At 41.5% G+C, this 19554-nt stretch overlaps 1 protein-coding gene across 3 annotated transcripts in view; it reads right to left on the bottom strand.

Moving 5' to 3' along the window:
* Positions 1-2572: 2572 nt before the first annotated feature.
* TRIQK (triple QxxK/R motif containing) overlaps positions 2573-19554 on the bottom strand; it is a 51529-nt gene continuing 34547 nt past the window's right edge. For all 3 annotated transcript variants that reach the window (XM_035125475.2, XM_060277710.1, XM_035125479.2), the window contains exons 3-4: positions 14825-14910; positions 2573-5381 (exon numbers count right to left, since the gene is read on the bottom strand). In XM_035125475.2, the coding sequence (XP_034981366.1) occupies positions 5268-5381; positions 14825-14910 (200 nt within the window). In that variant the 3' untranslated portion in view covers positions 2573-5267. The remainder of the gene's footprint in view (positions 5382-14824; positions 14911-19554) is intronic.

Raw genomic sequence — 19554 nt, 5'->3', positions numbered from 1 at the left:
GGATTGAGAGACTTCTGCCTGAAACCCTGGAGAACCTCTGCCAATCAATATAGGCAATACTGACTATATGGACCAATGATCAAACTCAGTATAAGACAGTGTCCTATGTCCCCTTCCCTTTAACACTACAGATACTATATGTTACAAATGACTTAATAGAGTCAAGTTCAAATGGGTGAAATGGTTTATCTATTACAGTGGTACCTCGGTTTACAAACACGATTGGTTCCGGAAGTCTGTACTTAACCTGAAGCGTACTTAACCTGAAGCGAACTTTCCCATTGAAAGTAATGGAAAGTGGATTAATCCGTTCCAGACGGGTCCGCGGAGTACTAAAACTGAAAATACTCAAACCGAGGCGTACTTAAACCGTGGTATGACTGTATTATTTTTTGGTCAAGAAACGTCTGGACTTATTAACAAGGCTTCTGTCTAAAACCAAAGGGCAAGTTTCCCTTCCTAAGTTCTTTTCCTGATTTCTGTAGACCCAACCATAACTGGCTAATGGCTGGTATAAAGGCTAAACACTTTGACCCTCCAAGTATGTTTACTAGAGATATGAACTTTCTTCCTGATATGTGTCCTTCGGATTGCAGCCTTAGCAATTCCTATTTTCAGGAAGTAAAGTGGAATGTTGATACATGAATTCACCTCCACAATTTCACCAAATTATTTTGGGGGGGTGAGGTAAACACAAAAAGGGGAAAAAATAGGACAGTGTTTTAATAATTATATGTTTGTCTTTGATTTAACATGCAAAGCAAACTGAATACAATTATCCAATAGCCCCCAAAGTTACAAGTTTTAAAGGCTATTGCAGCTCCCAGGTACTTGTCTGGTACTAGTAATTGCAGTGCTGCCCAAACTGGCAATAACTGATACTGTTGTCTCAACTGGGGACAGTAAACAGATTGGCCCATTTTTTAAAAAATAAAAAGGCTCCTACAATGTAACATTTCACAGTTGTGCATGTTTATTCATCCAAACAAGCTACAAAATAATGCTGAGGCATCTGTTTGAGAGACACTGGAACCTAACATTTTGGCTGTCTCTTCACAATTTTGGGATTCAGTAAACATTAGCAGAGAATGGTACTGGTTAAGGACATTGACTTACCATATAAAGTTCCTTTTCCCCTTCTTGGAAACATTTTAAATCTATGTGTTATTATATAAAACATGGCACACTGAGGATAAATTAAATGGTCACATAAAAAGATATGCATTCACAATATTATTTTTATTATTATTAGAGAGAGAGAGCCAGCTGCTGCCATGCCAAGCGAGGGTTTTTACCGGGTGGTGGGGCTCAGCTTGGGAGTTGCAGGGGGTTGCGCCAGTGTCACCCCCCTCCAGGGTGGCACCTGGGGCGACCCGCCCCCAACGCACCACCCTTGCTACGCCAGTGCCCCTAAACAATTTTTAAGAAAAAAAAGCACTGGGTACAAGGAACAAGGAACAATCAAACACCCCTCCACTCCCACCCCAAGGAAAGCTGGTGCCATGACAAATTGCTAGGCATTTGTCATGGCCCACACCCCTTGGAGCCCTATTATGCTCTGAAACTGCTTGGTTCTGCTACTCTTCCTCCTTGCTAGTCCTGCCTGTTCACCTGCCCTTTCTGGCATGCAAGCAATGACAAAAGGGAGGAGATGGAGAAGCAACATCCATTTCCCTTGGGCTCACTGTCAGGCTGGTGTGCAGGAACGTGAGTGGGCAGGGGTGCATTGAGGAGGAAAAGGAAGGACTATAGTCATCACTAGTGCACTATGCAAACACTTGATCTCATAATTCTTCCCCCACAGATGGGAGAAGTCATGCAGGCTGGGTGCCAAAGTGCAATGATGGTGCCAGTTCTCTAAGCTGCATGAACCAAGACCCCGGTTTGTTTATTGTTCCATTGAGAGGGGAACCTATACAAATAATCATAGCCATTTTATTCATTTGCCAATTTCATTCTCACAATTACAAGCAGAATTCACTACACACACAAAAAAAATGCCAGGAAGCATTCAGAACACTACCTCTCTCTCTCTCTTTTTGCAATTTCAGTCAAGTACCATATTATCATTTCTTTAGTCATAAAAAACCTGAATTATCCTGCCAAAAGAAGTAAAACTTTACATGTAAAGTCACCAATTTTTCAGTTTGGATTGATCTGCATTGTGTTTCCTGTTTTTGGAATGTTTTCATGTTATTATGTCTTTCAACTTGGATGCATTATAATAGTTGACTTTCAAAATCTTTATGACAAACAACAGCGAAAGAAACACCTATGATTTGGTCCACAGACTGAGCAGAGTAGCTTTATGGTCAGGATGTTAAAATGAATTTCAAGGCTTCAATAAACATATCAAACAATTCTCTATTAAGCTTCCATATCCTAATCAGCACAGGGCTTCTCTGATGCCCCATTAAAATGAATGAACCATGTGAACAGCATCATAAATTTCCCAACCATCAATTCTGCACAAATTCATCACAAGTAAAAAAAAATGTAGACCTTATCATATACTCAGATGCATTTTTTGTATTATCTATTTTTCCTTGGAGCTGAGGGTTTTTTTTTGGGGGGGGGGGACTTATACAGTATATTTAGAATTGTATCATACAAGAAAGTATGAAGGAGCCAGGGTGTTTCAAATTTACTGGGAATTTGTATGGGAAAGGTTTGCTAACCGCTATTTGAACTTATGAAAAATGACTGCCTAATTGCCAAAGAGATTTTTTTTAAAAAAACAACAAAACAACAACAACCAGCAACCATGTATCTTCCATGTTGATATTGCAAGAGCAGCAATGGTATAATTAAAACAGAATTTCAACTTTATATTAATGAAGCAATGCGCTAATTAAAATCAACATCGACTGAACTTTCTATTTACATTCGTTAAGATAGCCCAAGAGGCAAGGAACTCTGCTTCAGAGGCATATGTGAATGCTTGAGCTTCTGTCATCCAGGTGCCATTTCTGACAGAACACATGTGCCTTGAACAGTTGGCAATGAATGAAAAAGATGACTGCTGATATATATGCACAAAGGAGCCAGGGTGACACTGAAAATAAACTTCTTTTTTAAAAAAGGAATAGAAGGGTTCTTCTAAACAGAGAGGTTTGGCGTGTGATTCTATGTATAGATGTGCTACAATTACAAATTATTAAAGCATGCTTATTTGGGAAGTGTTTCTTCTGGCAACTCTTGATAATTTGGAAGCTTTGGAACGTAGAGCTTGATCAGAGTTGACTCCAAGTAGCTTTTACTGAGTCGAGGCTCTTCACATTCTATGCAAACATCCACTGAAAGCCACAGCAGAGAATGCTTTGATGGTATAGCATCTAGATCAAGGGAAGTAATAGTACCACTGTATTCTGCTCTGGTCAGACCTCACCTGGAGTACTGTGTCCAGTTCTGGGCACCACAGTTCAAGAAGGATACTGACAAGCTGGAACGTGTCCAGAAGAGGGCAACCAAAATGGTCAAAGGCCTGGAAACGATGCCTTATGAGGAACGGCTTAGGGAGCTGGGTATGTTTAGCCTGGAGAAGAGAAGGTTAAGGGGTGATATGATAACCATGTTCAAATATATAAAAGGATGTCATATAGAGGAGGGAGAAAGGTTGTTTTCTGCTGCTCCAGAGAAGCGGACACGGAGCAACGGATTCAAACTACAAGAAAGAAAATTCCACCTAAACATTAGGAAGAACTTCCTGACAGTAAGAGCTGTTCGGCAGTGGAATTTGCTGCCAAAGAGTGTGGTGGAGTCTCCTTCTTTGGAGGTCTTTAAGCAGAGGCTTGACAGCCATCTGTCAGGAATGCTTTGATGGTGTTTCCTGCTTGGCAGGGGGTTGGACTGGATGGCCCTTGTGGTCTCTTCCAACTCTATGATTCTATGATTCTATGATTCTAGACGAAGGTCCCACTGGGAGAGGGAAGAGCAGTGTAGTGACCCATCTGTTTCCATTAGCTCCAATCTTAAAATATTTGATTACACCTCTCTTGTCTGGTTCTTGGTTCTCTGATGGCCATACTTGAGCACAGTTTAATTTGCTGTTAGGAAATAAATCCAAGTATATCAACTTGTATGCCAATACCATAAATTACCTTTAATTATTTTCTCTGTAAAAATCTGCTTTCTTTGCAAATGGAAACTCAAGGTGGTTAACTCAAGGTGATCTTTGCAAATTAGTTTTTAAAAATCCCCATGAATTAAGACTGCTTGGTTGAAATTGACACTTGCAGAGGTTGCAACCAACCTATGCTACAATCCTATACAAACCTATCTGGGAACAAGTCCAATTGAACTCAGTAGGTCTTACCTATTCATTAATTGTCCATAAATTGTGATGTCCTGGTTAGCATCCTCTGGACTCCTTTGAGCTCTGGATCTTGGCATTGGGCTGTTTTGCAGTTAATAACAATGAGCGTGTTCCAGCCAACATCCAGCATTTTACAATCTCCTTATTCTAAATGGGATTTAAGCACATTTTACTCTCTTACTGAAATCAATGCAACCTATGTGTGTTTTTGCAGCATCATGCCCAATGGTGCAAGAAGGTACACTTGATGCATTAATATGGAGAAGATTGTGCTGGTCTAGTCGAATCCCTCTTCTCCAGCTTGTCTACACTTTTTGCTCGCAAAGTCAAAGTAAACCTTGGCATACTAATATTTGCTCTCACTAATTACTGGGTATGATCCAGCTATAGTTAAGCTCATTTAAATTCTCACTGGTATTGGTCTAAGAATTATACATATGCTTGAACCTTTCCTACTGCCTTTAATGCAACTTAACATCGTTAATAATGGAAGCATGCCCACAGACAGCACAGACAATGTAACTTCATCCAGTTCCATCCTATTTGGTTTCGGTTTGTCTTGTTCTTTGTGACTTCTACTTGTTGCCATCCTTTGAAAATAACAAATTAATTCCAAGATGAGTCCAGGGAAATCAGAGTCTGCCCTCCAACATGGTAATGCTCATAAATGTAGGAAACTATATTCCGGAATCAAATATTTTCCAGCTCAAATTATGAAACAAACTATGAAAAGGGTCTACATCACTCAATAAACCAGGCTGAATAACAGAGGTTTGGTCAATGGGCTTCATCATTAAAACCTGTAAGCCTTGCTACAATATTCTCATGAGTATCAAAAGTGTTCCAAAGTGTTCCAAACTTGTTCAAGTTATGGCCACCTCCATGAAGAGATGGCTTGTTCATCATAATCTTCTTTTCTAGAAAAGAAAAAGCTTGCAAAAAAAGACATCTGCTAGTTTTCATCTTGATCCAGTTCAAGGTCAACCTCTTCGGAAAGGTTAAGATAAAAGAAAGCATAACATGCCACCAGAAATACCAATATAGCTGCAAGGATGAGGCTGACTTCCTGTAGCAATGATAAGATAGGGGTTAAAAAAAGTTAGATATGTCATCATTTCAGTTTAATTAAGAACAAATGACATTTTTCATTTATAAATGCATTAACATTGTATGCAATTTACTCAACACATTGTGAATTCTCATGGTAGGAAACTTACCCTGTAATTTACTCAAGCACAGTTTGATGCCCCTCCTCATGCAAGGCCCCACTGTAAGATCAACAGCAAAGAGCTACAAGTTTACTTAACCAATGTCAAAATGCACTTTAAAAAACAACAACCATGAACAAACACCCTGACCAAATAATGATATAATCTAAATTGAAGACTACTATTGGTTTGTTGGTTTGTTTTACCACATGAGCAAACCTGGATGTGAGGGGCAAGGGATATTGCGAAGCCCCTCCCCTCCTGAGTTCCAGCCCAGCCCCGAGCGAGGCTGAAAAGAGGGAAAGCTCCAGCTCAAGTGGGGAAACAGGAAGTAGTGTCCAAGGCTCTGGTAGGGTAGAAGAGCCATCGTCCCAGGTGGGACAGGAAGGGGGAAGGAAGGGGGGCAGACCAGTCCCCCCAACTCCGGAACTTCGCAGAAAGCGTCGGGGGAAGAGGATGTGTCTTTGTAAATAGCACTGCCATCAGCACTGTAAATACTCAGCACCAATAAAAGATAAAATGCAGAGCTGTGTAGAGTCGTTACTCTGAAGTAGCCTATTCCGGCCACCGTGACACTAGCCTTCCCCATGATCTTGAAATTTCTAAAGGGCTTTCACATGGAAGATGGAGCAAGCTTGTTTTCTCCTGCTCTGGAGGCATGAAGCTACAAGAAAGGATATTCCAACTAAACATCAGGAATAACTTTCTGACAGCAAGAGTGGAACACGCTCCCTTCGGAGGTAGTGCACTCGCCTTCCTTGGAGGTTTTTATAATAATAATAATAATAATAATTTATTATTTATACCCCGCCCATCTGGCTGGGTTTCCCCAGCCACTCTGGGCGGCTTCCAACAGAAGTATTAAAATACAATAATCTATTAAACATTATAAAGCTTCCCTAAACAGGGCTGCCTTCAAATGTCCTCTAAAAGTCTGGTAGTTGTTTTTCTCTTTGACATCTGGTGGGAGGGCGTTCCACAGGGCGGGTGCCACTACCGAGAAGGCCCTCTGCCTAGTTCCCTTTAAGCAGAAGTTGGATGGCCATCTGTCATGGATGGGGTCCCTTCCAACTCTACAATTCTATGATTCGGTGGTTAACATGCATTAACAGTAAGGGCTAAAGTAGATGTGATATTAATGCATTTTTTATGTTTAACACACATACATCTTTATTAGCGTAAATACTGTAGCTGTGGGGGTGAAGAACAGCACAGGATTTTTGGAGGTGAAGAATTCAATCCCTTTTCCCCTGCCACTAATCTGATGACAACCCCCAGCCCTCAAGCTACTGCTTTGGCCAACAACTTCTATGAAGGCCAACAGGACCAACCACTCGGGTGAGGCTGGGGCTTTTCACTGGAATCACAGCAGAAGCAGAGGCTTCATTTCTCTCTCTTCATCCACTGTGGCCCTAATCTTGTTCAACCCCCCCCCTTTTTTTTTCAAACTGCACATTTTTAAAAAGTGCATTTAAAGTCGCTTCTAGTCTGGTTATCAGTACTGAATCTGGTGACCATGAGGCTAAAGAAGAAAGATTACTGTATAACAGGCTTAGCAAGCTTTTTGCCCAGGACTCTGAAGAGGGACAGAATTCACAGAGTACTTTAAAGGTATCCAAGTGCGCGCCAGCAGCATCACACATTTTTAACAGCACCCTCTCCCTAGGCAATATGTGTGAACTTTGAAAGTTCCCTATCTTTTCTGGGAGCTGGGAAGCAACCTACCATACCGATTTTAAAAAATGTTAAGGAACCCCCCCCCCCAAGGCACTTGGAACTTATTCTGTAAAATGAGCTTTACAGCTCTCTAAATTATAGCCCATGTCTCAAACTTACTGCAGGAAGAATGTGGGGCAGGTGGACAAAGACCAGGGCTCTTCCACCTTCTGAAAAGACTATTTAAAGCTAAGAGCCATTGTACCCACGCAGTTTCATCTAATGCTGGAAGGCTGTGACCTGACACAACGAGGACTGGCTCTAGGGTTGACATGCATAAATGAGGCCTTTGGGAGGACATCTTCCTCATTTGAACGGCATACATAATTAAGGCCTCTCTCACACATACGTGTTTGCACATTGTGTAACTCGAGCCTACTTTATATCTTTGAGCTGGATTTAATGATTTTCACGTAGCATGCAAGCTCTCTCTCTCTCTGCAAGCACTTCTGAAAGTACTCACATCAGAGAAAGCAAAATAGTGTCACCCCGAGAAAGAGTTAACGTTCCTCTGTCAATTCCCCCCCCCCATCGCAAACTCCTCTGGAACACACTTCATTTGCATTTACATGAATCCGCTTTATATTTTATCAGTATTTCATATCCATAATTCAGTACATGCCACCGCATACACTTTTCAAATATTATCGCTTCTTCGGGCAAAGATTTCTCAGTGGATTGTCATTCTGCAGGTAGCAGAAATTTCCTCTTCCACACAAATAATGTGACTCACAGGTTTGAAAAAACAACGCCATTTAAAAACTGCTGGCATGCTTTCGTTCCCAACCCATAATTATAAGGATCGTCAGGTTAGTCTAAACTTTGGAAACTTCTCTTGGTTTTATCTAATGGAATTTCAAAGAAAATAGCTATGTAAAATTTGTTTTCAGAAAGAAATGGGAATAAAAAAGAAAGAAAGCGATGGGGGACTGCAGGCACATGTCTTCTCTATGTCAAAATGCAATGGTCATATTAGGCAGAATCCATTCATTTTCTTGTATCTACTACAGTTGTGCTCCTAGACCAGGCACCCCCAAACTCGGCCCTCTAGCTGTTTGGGGACTACAATTCCCATCATCCCTGACCCCTGGTCCTGTTAGCTAGGGATGATGGGAGTTGTAGTCCCAAAACAGCTGGAGGGCCGAGTTTGGGGGTGCCTGGTCTAGGAGCACAACTGTAGTAGATACAAGAAAATGAATGGATGCCTGTCCTAGACCTACCTGGGCCCAGCCATACTGCTTAAGGGGCTGCTGGGCAAAATTACCTCAGGTAACCCCACTCTCTGGGTTGTTCATAGTCTTCTGATTTCCTCTATCCTTCCTTGCTCTCCTCCTCAGCTTCTTCTTTCTTGCAATCTGATAATTAGGGGCAGTAGAGAAGAAAGGAATGAGCACCCTTCTCTTTACTTTGTCAAAAAAAATGGGGGAAATCTGCTATACTCCAGAAGGTTAGAGAATAATCCAGAACATACTTAGTGAGGCAGGGCATGCAGGTCACTGCAGGAGGAAGGAAGTTCTTGCAAAAATGGCCTCCCTCATTTTTCTGCTGACAAATTCCCATCTGGCAGCTGACAATCACCATTGGATGCTACCCTATGTAACAAGCACTGCTTGTTTTTAAGGGGAAAGTGTGACAGAACTAAATAAATTCACAGTAAGGATGCTGACTCTATTTTTTTGTTGAGTAACAGAAAATCATTTCTGATTTGCAGCATAAGATAAGGCGTTTGCAGAGTAGCCGGATGAATCCTTTGCATCTGTCTTTGCAGATAGGGCAGATCCCCTGGCTTAAACTAACTTTTATCAGAAGAAAGACCAAGGAGCTGAGGGAAATGGGAGTTAGAAGAGATGGCTGTGTTCTACCTTCGCTGCTGGAGGCAGTAAGCCTCTGAATACCAGTTTGCTTGGAATCAGAAGTGAGGAGAGGGCTGCTGCACTCAGTTCCTGCCTGTGGGCTTCACACAGACATCTGGACTTGACAGGCCATTGGCCTGATGCCTTTCTTTTAACAGGAAAACTATTTACGCATGGAGAGGTTTTAATAGACATAGGAAAGCACATAAATTTTGCAGTCTACCACAGTCATCCTGCTTCAACAACACAGAGTCAAAAACACTGGATATTTATTGCCCACAAGTTACTGTGTTGACATTATCAACAAAAGATAAAAATCACTCATTGGGGAAATTAAAAAGTATTAAATGGCAATGACTAAATGAAAGTTTGTTACTTTCAATCCAGCATAAAAATGATAGGCAATCAAAATGTGACAGGATAGACTAATTAGCATGCCAGTTTTGAAATTAAAAGTACCCTACTGGGGTTGGTTTAGAAAAGTTTAGGGCCCGTTTCAAAGTAAGGGGGGGAACCATACATTTTTTTTAAAGAGCAAAGTTTGTGCAAAATGCCATCCCTGGTGAAAACTCAACCTGTCTACCTGGGTAAATAATAGGAAAATAAGCAATAATCAAGATGATGATTATTTTAAGAATAATGTTTAATTAAATTAGTGTTTCTGAAACTCCATGAAATAAAAATGTTGTTCTAAGCTTAATTGATCTTCTGTGCCCGCCAAATCTAAAAACTTTGTATTAAGCTCCTAAATAGTCTACCTTATTCTTCATATGTTAATATGTTCAGTTCCTACTGCTCCAACTTACTGCTGCCTCAAATGTGATGAATCTATTTTCAATATGGATCTTTCCTTCAGTATAGATAGGGAAATGACTGCAAGTTGTGTATATGTTACCACAGGTTGCTTATAAATATAGCCCGTAGAAATATTGTACTGGCATGCTGGCAGAGAATGCAAAACCCTGAACCTGGCATTTAGATCACAGGCATTTGATTTTACACCATTGTTCAGGCTGGACAATGAGGTCCAGCTCTGAGGGCCTTCTGGCGGTTCCCTCCCTTCAAAGTGAGGTTAAAGGGAACCAGGCAGAGGGCCTGCTTGGTAGTGGCACCCACCCCGTGGAACGCCCTCCCATCAGATGTCAAAAAAATAAACAACTATCTGACTTTTAGAAGACATCTGAAGGCAGCCCTGTATCAGAAAGTTTTTAATGTCTGATGTTTTACAATTTTGTATGTGCTGTAAGCCGCTCAGAGTGGCTGGGGAAACCCACCCAGATAGGCAGGGTATAAACAATTATTATTATATCATCATCATCATCATCATCACCATCATCATCATCATCATCATCATTTTAATAGTTAGGTTTAAGGATACCCAGGTCCTTGCACAGGTTGTATGAGCTAACGTGCATTGTGGGAGTTGAATTTAAGATACCAGGGACTGCTGAATTTAGAGACTGTTTGGATTAACCCATTCCTAGGGGTCAGCAAACTTTTTCAGCAGGGGGCGGTCCACTGTCCCTCAGACCTTGTGGGGGGCCGGACTATATTTTGAAGGGGAAAAAAAGAATGAATTCCTATGCCCAACAAATAACCCAGGGATGCATTTTAAATAAAAGGACACATTCTACTCATGTAAATACACGCTGATTCCCGGACCATCCACAGGCCGGATTATAAGGCGATTGGGCCGGATCTGGCCCCCGGGCCTTAGTTTGCCTACCCATGGGCTAGACTTTCATAACACAGCAAGTTGGTTCAAATGCAACATTCCCAGTCTCCCAAAGCAAAGTTTCAAGAACCAAGAACATGCTACAGGCTTACATCCGCCCTCCTTCTACTTCCTCCTCTTTTCAGTTACTCATATCCAGTTATTTCCTCTTTAACACAAACCATAATTTGCTGCAATATCCAAACTAATAAGCTGTTTTTCCTCCCTTATACTCCAAAGAGCTAAAACATAACCAAGCCATGCTTTGCAATTCTGGTTTAGAGGGCAAGTATAAACCATTATTTTTCAGGTTTTGATGTCAAGGTAACTTATAGGTAAAGGTAAAGGACCCCCAGGCGGTTAAGTCCACTCAAAGGTGACTATGGGGTGTTGCGCTCAGCTCGCTTTTCAGGCCAAGGGAGCAGGCGTTCATCTGCAGACAGTTTTTAGGAGCTTAATACATGCTCCAGAAGCAGCATGACTGAACTGCTTCTGGAGCAATGGGACACCATGACAGAAGCCAGAGTGCATGGAAACGTTTCCCACCACAGCGGTACCTATTTCTCCACCTGCACTGGTATACTTTCGAACTGCTAGGTTGGCAGAAGGTAATATTTTGCTCTCATCTGGACACAAACTGAACCTGAGGACATGAGGGCAGGGAGACATCTGGAAATGGCTTGCTCATGCAACACTAAACCATGGTTTAACTTTACATCAATACTTCAAGAAGCTTGCTTCTCATTCAGTTGCCAATCAAGTTGTACAATCAAGGGTCCAGAAATCGTGTGAGGAAAGTGCATATATGACTCAAACCTATGCTTCAACACTGAAAACACAACACTGAAGTATAATTCTGCTTCTGCAAGATTTCCTTTAATTCTCATTAACAATTTGCATAGCACTTTTTACATGCCACGTGCTGCACAATCTATCTTCTTTAACTACCATTGTCCAGTCAGGGTAAAGTACACCTATTTTACTGAAGTTGAAAAATAGTTCTTTCCCTGCAGCTCTGCTGGGAATTCTTTATATGCTTTTTATGTTATATTTGCTGTTGTTCTGCTTGCTATTGTTTTGCTATGTTAGTATGAAACTGTTACTATGATACTTTGCTGTGTTATTATGAAATTGTTTTAGTAGCATTTGAAATGTGCTCCTGTGTTGTTGCTGTTTTGTAAACCACTTTGAGCATGATTTTTTTGTGTGGAAAAGCACTATACAAATCTAAAGAATGAACAAATGAATTCAAGCCTCCAATGTATGCATTGTTTGAGGCTATCCTCAACCCTATGCTGTGAGGCCACTTGTCTTGATAGCTCTGTTGGTGGATCATGAGACTCTTAATTTCAGGGTTGTGGGTTCGAGCCCCATATTTGACAAAAGATTTCTGCATTGCAGGGGGTTGAACTAGATGACCCTTGTGGCCCCTTCTACGATGTAAAATTAAATCAGAAAGGTAAAATTAAATCAGAAAGGGACAGAGAAAATTGCATAACTTGATAGGTTAATAACCTGCCTTTTAAACAAACAACAAAAAAGGCAATCTATTCCCCCCCCCCCATTAACACCTGACACACTGCACTAACTGAGGAGACGATGTTGTGAAAGCAGACCACATTGTGTGGCAATGCTTGATCGAGATCAGCTATCAGAGAGCAAAAAGAAACCACTGTTTCGTGATTATAATAGCAAATTTTGGAAGACAACCAAATACATCATCTGGCGGCTCAACAGCTGTTACAGCATGGTAGTAATACCTTGCCATTTGCTGTAAGCTATAACTTGGGGAGGGGGGAATTGATTTCTCATATGCCAGAAACAAGGAAATGTACTTCTTTGAACATTACTGACATTCTTCTCATTAGGAATAGCTCATTTTTGCATCTCTTTTTCCTGATCTGCATCCTTCCCTCAGCATGGGTTGCTAAGATGATTTTATGCTAATTTATTTTGAACCAAAAATAAATCGACAGGAAAGTATTGGAAGCAATTTAAACAAACTACATATGTTTAGCCAAACTCTACAACAGGGTCATGTGTGGGTGTGAAAATATTATAAATATCCTTCATATTATTATTTATCACCTTCACTTGTTCACCTTCCTTTCTTTAAGCTTTAAAAACAGGAAGTTCCAAAATAATTTTGAGTCCACCAGCTTCTTTGCTGGGTCATAAGAGAAGGCAATAGTTTTCCATGCTGGACAGAAAGATGAAAACTGTAGGCTGGATATCAGTTCTATGTATTTATGACAAAACTGTAACTATTTACAGTTACATCTATACAAAAAATGGTCATCAGTCAGGGTTGTGTGTGTGCGTGTGTGATAGGTGACTGTACTTGCCATACATGCCGGTTCCAGGAAGCTGAGGCACTATGGGCCCGCTCTATGGGGTTGTGTTTTTTTTGAGGGGGACAGTCCCTCCCCTTCTAAAAGCTGGGCACGGAGGGACATTAGGACATCACACAATGTAGCTCATGTGGCACCAGTACATTGTGCAACATCACACATGCGGCGTCAGAACGTTGCGTCAGGCTCCCTTCAGTGTGCTTCAGAAGATGGAGTTTCTGTCACTCACCAGTTAGGAAGAAGAGGAAGAAGAGTTTGGATTTGATATCCCGCTTTATCACTACCCGAAGGAGTCTCAAAGTGGCTAACATTCTCCTTTCCCTTCCTCCCCCACAACAAACACTCTGTGAGGTGAGTGGGGCTGAGAGACTTCAAAGAAGTGCGACTAGCCCAAGGTTACCCAGCAGCTGCATGTGGAGGAGCGGAGACGCAAACCGGGTTCACCAGATTACGAGTCTACCGCTCTTAACCACTACACCACACTGGCTCTAGGAGTTCGGGCAGCTCATATTTTGCTGCCTGTGGAAGCCATTTTGTGCTGGCACCCATGGCACTTTTATCAAAGCATTGTGGGGTTTTTAACCAAAGAAAGCAATGATGTGCAATAGTAATGAAGACTACAATCCTACGCACAGTTCTTTGGGATTATAGCCTGCTGGGACTTAACTGCTGAATAGATATGAGCCAAACTGGGATAGCTCATTTGGTAGAGCATGAGAGACTTCACCTCAGGGTCATGGGTTTGAGCCCCACATTGTGCAAAAGATTCCTGCATTGCAGGGGGTTGGACTAGATGATCCTCGGGATCCCTTCCAGTTCTCCAAGTCTATTATTCTATGCTGTAAAGCAGGCATCCCCAAACTTCGGCCCTCCAGATGTTTTGGACTACAATTCCCATCTTCCCCGACCACTGGTCCTGTTAGCTAGGGATCATGGGAGTTGTAGGCCAAAACATCTGCAGTTTGGGGATGCCGGCTGTAAAGCATTCACTGTGTGCCTATGGGAGTTGTTTTAAAAAAATTATTCCATGACACACAGTAGTTGACAAGAAGCTTTTAAAAAAATATATATATGCTGCCTATCGAAATTACTTTGCAGCTTTATTCTATGCACCCTGCATACACAAGGAGAGGATGGCATCCCCGAAGGAGTTTTTCATAACAGACCCCAAGTAGCATCTTCGCTGGATAGAGACCTCTTCGCCCTGGCCTTTGACAGTGAAGGTATTTTGTCTTGTGGGATCCATCTCTTTTGTTGAATTTATACCCATCTGTTGCCTTTGGAATGGCTTTCCATGTTTTATAATTGGAATGGTTTTACAATTGCATATTTCATTGTTGCAACTTGCCCTAGGACTTTATGGTGGCGTAGGGGCGAGAGATCTTAAAAACAGGTAAAATGAAGCTTAATTCATAAATAACAAAATGGGACTGATTCCTAAGCAAAGCTGTGTCAGATTGCAGCCCCCGAGTTTCAGTTATTCCAGCTTGGCTGTAGGTTAACGCAAAAGAAATCAGTCATGAATATTTTAGATGCTGGCATTCCACTTAGGGTTTTGAAGTGTCATAAACAATATCTTTCAAAGATCAATATTCACACAGGACATCTATGGGGAAAAGAAACTCAACATCTCTAGGATGTCGGTGTAAGCTATCAGTTAGATATACCTTCATTCCTGGCGCAGTTTTCTTGGCCTCTGCTTTTAATCTTGTTGCTTTTAACATTGGCCTGGTTTTCTTGTAATCTTGTTTTCCTATTGAGGGGGGGGGGAGAGAAAAAAAAAACAGTTATTGAAAACACACCATAGTAAATGAGGGACAATTATTTTAATGTTTGCAGCATATCCAAATTTTCCTTTACAAAGCACAAAAAGGCCACTGTATGTTAGAGCTGCTTGCAGAGTGACAAACTTTGAAATGTTTGCTCTAATAGGGAATACATATGACAGTATGATTTGAGCAATTTATTATTTATACATGGGCGGCATAAAAGACTGATGCTATGCCACATCATGCCACGTCCAAATGTAGAAAATTTAAAAAGGGAAAGCCCATGATGAGAAAAGTTTGACGCAATTGAGAACAATTGTGCATACTATTTGCATGGATTGTGGGGTTAATTAGGCATAAGATAAAACTCTTACTTTTTCCGAGACAATTTTCAAGAGTTCGTAACCACTCCGCTTGTAAATTGGAAGGTTATTAGGCCTCCGCCCGAATTCAGTTCTAGAAAAAATAAAAGGCAGGCCCTGCCTAGTAATAACAGGTTTTGACCATGTTGAAATTGTTTTCATGCCTCATGTCACAAGACTGCATTATGGCGGTTGGCTGGCCGATCAGTGTTAGATTAGCTGAAAGCTATGCTTTGCAACCTTGTAGTCATTAAGGGCTCTGATCTTAAGCAAATGCATTCAGGACTACTGCTAGGCCAATGCTTGAGAGGTTTAGTTTCTGATGCTAAAGTTACTGTTTTGGGAAGGGGGGGGGGAACTTACCTTCCATACTTATGGACATTTTTACTGCCTTTTTAGTTTTCCTACTCTGCTGTGGCCTGAGTGCCAAAACAGATCAACAAACCAACCTCGAATGGGCTTTTTCACTCTCGTGGGCAGAGCCACACCTTAAAGCACATGACTACCCCAAAGAATCCTGGGAACTGTAAGGGTGCTGAGAATTATAGCTCTATGAAGGGGAAACTGCAGTTCCCAGGTTTATTTGCTGGAGAGGGGAGCATCCATGTGTGGTGTGACCACCTGGGAGCATGTGGTGAACATTATAAAGCCATGTAGCCATATAGCTAATTAGACATGGCTATAGGATGATGCCACTGAGGGCAAATGAAGCCCCACCATCACCACCAGTTTCGGTGAGTGGGCAAAGAAGGAACTTATCCCCTTTGCCCCTCCAGTTGTTCAGATGACTTGGGGCAGAATGCGGGTGAATCTACAAAAGATGTACACCACCACCCCGATCCCAGTGTGCGTTCAGGAAAATGCCTGAATGATGCTTTGGTCTCTCGGTTGCACTGTGCTCCCACTCTTCCTGTGCAAGAGTTTTCTCGTCCCACAATTGTGCCCAACATGTGGTTGCTTCGGCAGGAGATGAGGAGGAGAGGTGACAATGCATAGGTGAACTATGGAACTCCCTCCCACAGGAGGCAGTGATGGTCACCAACTTGGATGGCTTTAAAAGAGGTCTGGACAACTTCAAAGGCTTAGCAGTGGCTACTAGCCACAATGGCATACACTTCTGAATACCAGTTGCTGGAAACCACAGGAGGGGAGAGTGCTCTTGTGCTAGGATCTTGCTTGAGGGTTCCCCACAAGCACCTGGTTGGCCACTGTAAGAACAGGATGCTGGACTAGATAGGCATTGGGCTAATCCAGCTGACTCCTATGTTCTTATGACACTAGGAGAAGGAATAAAACTATGGCCTCACCCCTCACTGTACAAACACATGCTCTACATGTGAGTAACACATAAACAAGGCTTATGTTTTCTCTCTGGTATTGGAGGTGCAAGTTGTTGTTGTTGTTGTTGTTGATGATGATGTTGTTTTGTCTTTAAACAACTCCCAGTCCATAAAAAAATATCTTTGATTAGGGGAAACATTTTCCTTACTGAGAAGACTCAAGGCGGATTTCTCTGGTGATCTGTACTATACCAGAGAAGTGGTGGAGATTTCAAAGTCTAATGCATGGGAAAAATTGTTCTTTTCTCAGAGGAAAGTATGGTCAGCATGGAATAAGGGGGAAAGAGTTTACATGACTAGAGCTCCCCACCAGTCATTATGATATTACCATGTGCTATGCAATAGTAAAGGACCTGTCAGAATTTCCATTATGAATTGACTGAATTTATATGCTCGTAAAAATTCACTCCAGGGTGAAACTTGGCTTAAAAATATATCTGAACCTGTAATACTGTTTGGAGCCAATTTCAACTAAGACATGCAGCTGCTAAAAACTTTTACTTGCGAACAAACTGCAGACATTTATTCACATGGGGCTTTGAACACAGATTTATAAGACTTTAAGAAGAAAACAAGGGGAAAATAATTGTTTCACTTCAAGATCTCAGAAAGTCTGAAATATACTCTCATGTCTACACTGAAAATGAAAGGTGGGACAACTAAGATGTGATTTACGTACATCACAGAGACCTGCTGTTTCTAGAGATCAGCCAAAATTAAATAGGTGAGGCTTTGGGAAAGCAGAGGGAATGGTGTAGATGAGCTCTCCTATTTGCTTGGCATTTCCTCAGAGTAAATATGTGTACAACTTTACTGTAGATATTATGGAGTGTAGCAAGATGCAATGGGTGAAAAGCAGAAGAGCTCAAGTATATAGATGATAAGGATGTTGATAAAATGTTAGAAGAGGATTCATTCATCTTCCCTTTCCCCTGGGTTTAGGATCTAATTTATCTTGTGGGTTTTAGGGACAATGAACTAATATACATAGCCAGAAATTCACTCTGACTTTAGACCAATGTGCGCTACAACTAGCTAGATGGTGAAGTGACCATCTGATTGCCCTGTCTTGGAAACCATTTCTAATTTTATTACTCGGTTGCCTGAATAACTTTTACCATTCACTTCATCTGGCTTTGCCATGCAGCCAACTACAAAGTGCAGTGGATTGCCCACCAAGCATAAACATGGAGAGCCAGGCATCCTTGCCCTCTCAATAAGCCACTCGTCTTTGAGGCAAATATGTGGTGCAGAGCAATTGTATGCAGGTACCATTTCTGCAACCATGTAAACTTCACCAAACCCATGACTGTAAGTGCAGTTAAAGTGGGGTGGCATGTGACTTGTGTCATAGAAAAGATTACATGGATTAAGTGCACATCAGAGTGCATCAAAAGTAGAGGCAACAATGGATTATTATTATTATTATTATTATTATTATTATTATTATTATTAGCATCATTATGCTCTAAGAATAACCAGTTCTTTCTCAACAAAGAAAGTTTATCGATCCTCTTCAAGATTATATTCTAGCAACTACCCATTCCAGAGGAGAACCATGAGCAGAAATAGGACTGCGTCTGAGAAAGTGGCTTTAAGATTTCAAATGAACTGAATTCAATGATCTATGTGACTGTTTCCCTGAAACTTACCTTGGTGCAAGTTAACAGTGACAATATTTGCAGGCTGAAATTGAAGTCGATATTAACAACTGAAACTCTCTTTATTGCAAACAATCTATTTTAATAATGACTCTCCAGCTGGTAAGTCTCCAAAACAAAGCATCTGTGATTAATTTACCACTCTCCTTGCTAAATGCTATAGCCAGAAGAGAAAGTACATACCAGAGAATACAAGTCTGAATCAACTGTGTGTAAAAATTTACAAAGGACATCTGTTAAGTCCTTGGTAATGAAAACCACATTTTAGTATTGGACTTTTTAAAAACACCTCTTTAAACAGCTGAACTCCCCCCCCCAAAAAAATCCCAAGATAACCACCTGTACTGCAAAAATGGCATATGCGCCCCAAAAGTTGCCACCTGAAATATCTAGTTTATATAAGCAATGCAAACATCTTTGACCATTGCTAGCTGGAATGTAAATTCACGTTAATTTAAACTAGCAACAATTATAGTGGAGGATATTTTCAGAGCTGAAGGTGGCATGAAAGGGGTGATGGATGCTGTTCATGGTATATACGTATACTTACCCTTGTTTTGCAGGTTTTTGAACTGTTTGGTCACCATCTAAGGGCCTCCTCGGAGCAATACCTCAAAGAGAGATTCGATGTGGGAACATGGGTGAAGGTCTTTGTGGGGTAGTCCCACACCTATGAAATGGTCTCCCCCTGACCCGTGAGGCCTGTTGGTGCATATGGCGCAACCACCCCGCTTTGAGTGGGACACCCCAGATTTACAGAATCTTTAGGTCTACATCAAGAAGAGGTGGCAAGAATACACAGAGGAATTATACCAGAAAGATATGGAGCTCTCATACACCCCAGGTAGTGTGGTTGCTGACCTTGAGCCAGACATCCTAGAGAATGTTGTCTAATGGGCCTTAGAAAGCACTGCTAATAACAAGGCCAGTGGAAGTGATGATATTCCAGCTGAACTATTAAATTTTTCAAAAGATGGTGCTGTTAAGGTGCTACACTCAATATGCCAGCAAGTTTGGAAAACTCAGCAGTGACCAGAGGATTGGAGAAGATCAGTCTACATCCCAATCCCAAAGAAGTGCCAAAGAATGCTCCAACTACCGCACAATTGTGCTCATTTCACATGCTACCAAGGTTATGCTTAAAATTCTACAAGGCAGGCTTAAGCAGTATGTGGACCGAGAACTCCCAGAAGTGCGAGCTGGATTTCGAAGGGGCAGAGGAACAGGAGACCAAATTGCAAACATGCGCTGGATTATGGAGAAAG

The sequence above is a fragment of the Zootoca vivipara genome, chromosome 8 (assembly GCF_963506605.1).
Source record: "Zootoca vivipara chromosome 8, rZooViv1.1, whole genome shotgun sequence".
Taxonomy (NCBI): Eukaryota; Metazoa; Chordata; class Lepidosauria; order Squamata; family Lacertidae; genus Zootoca; species Zootoca vivipara.
The sequence above is the reverse complement of the archived record's forward strand: the minus strand, read 5'-3'. Positions and strand labels throughout refer to the sequence as shown.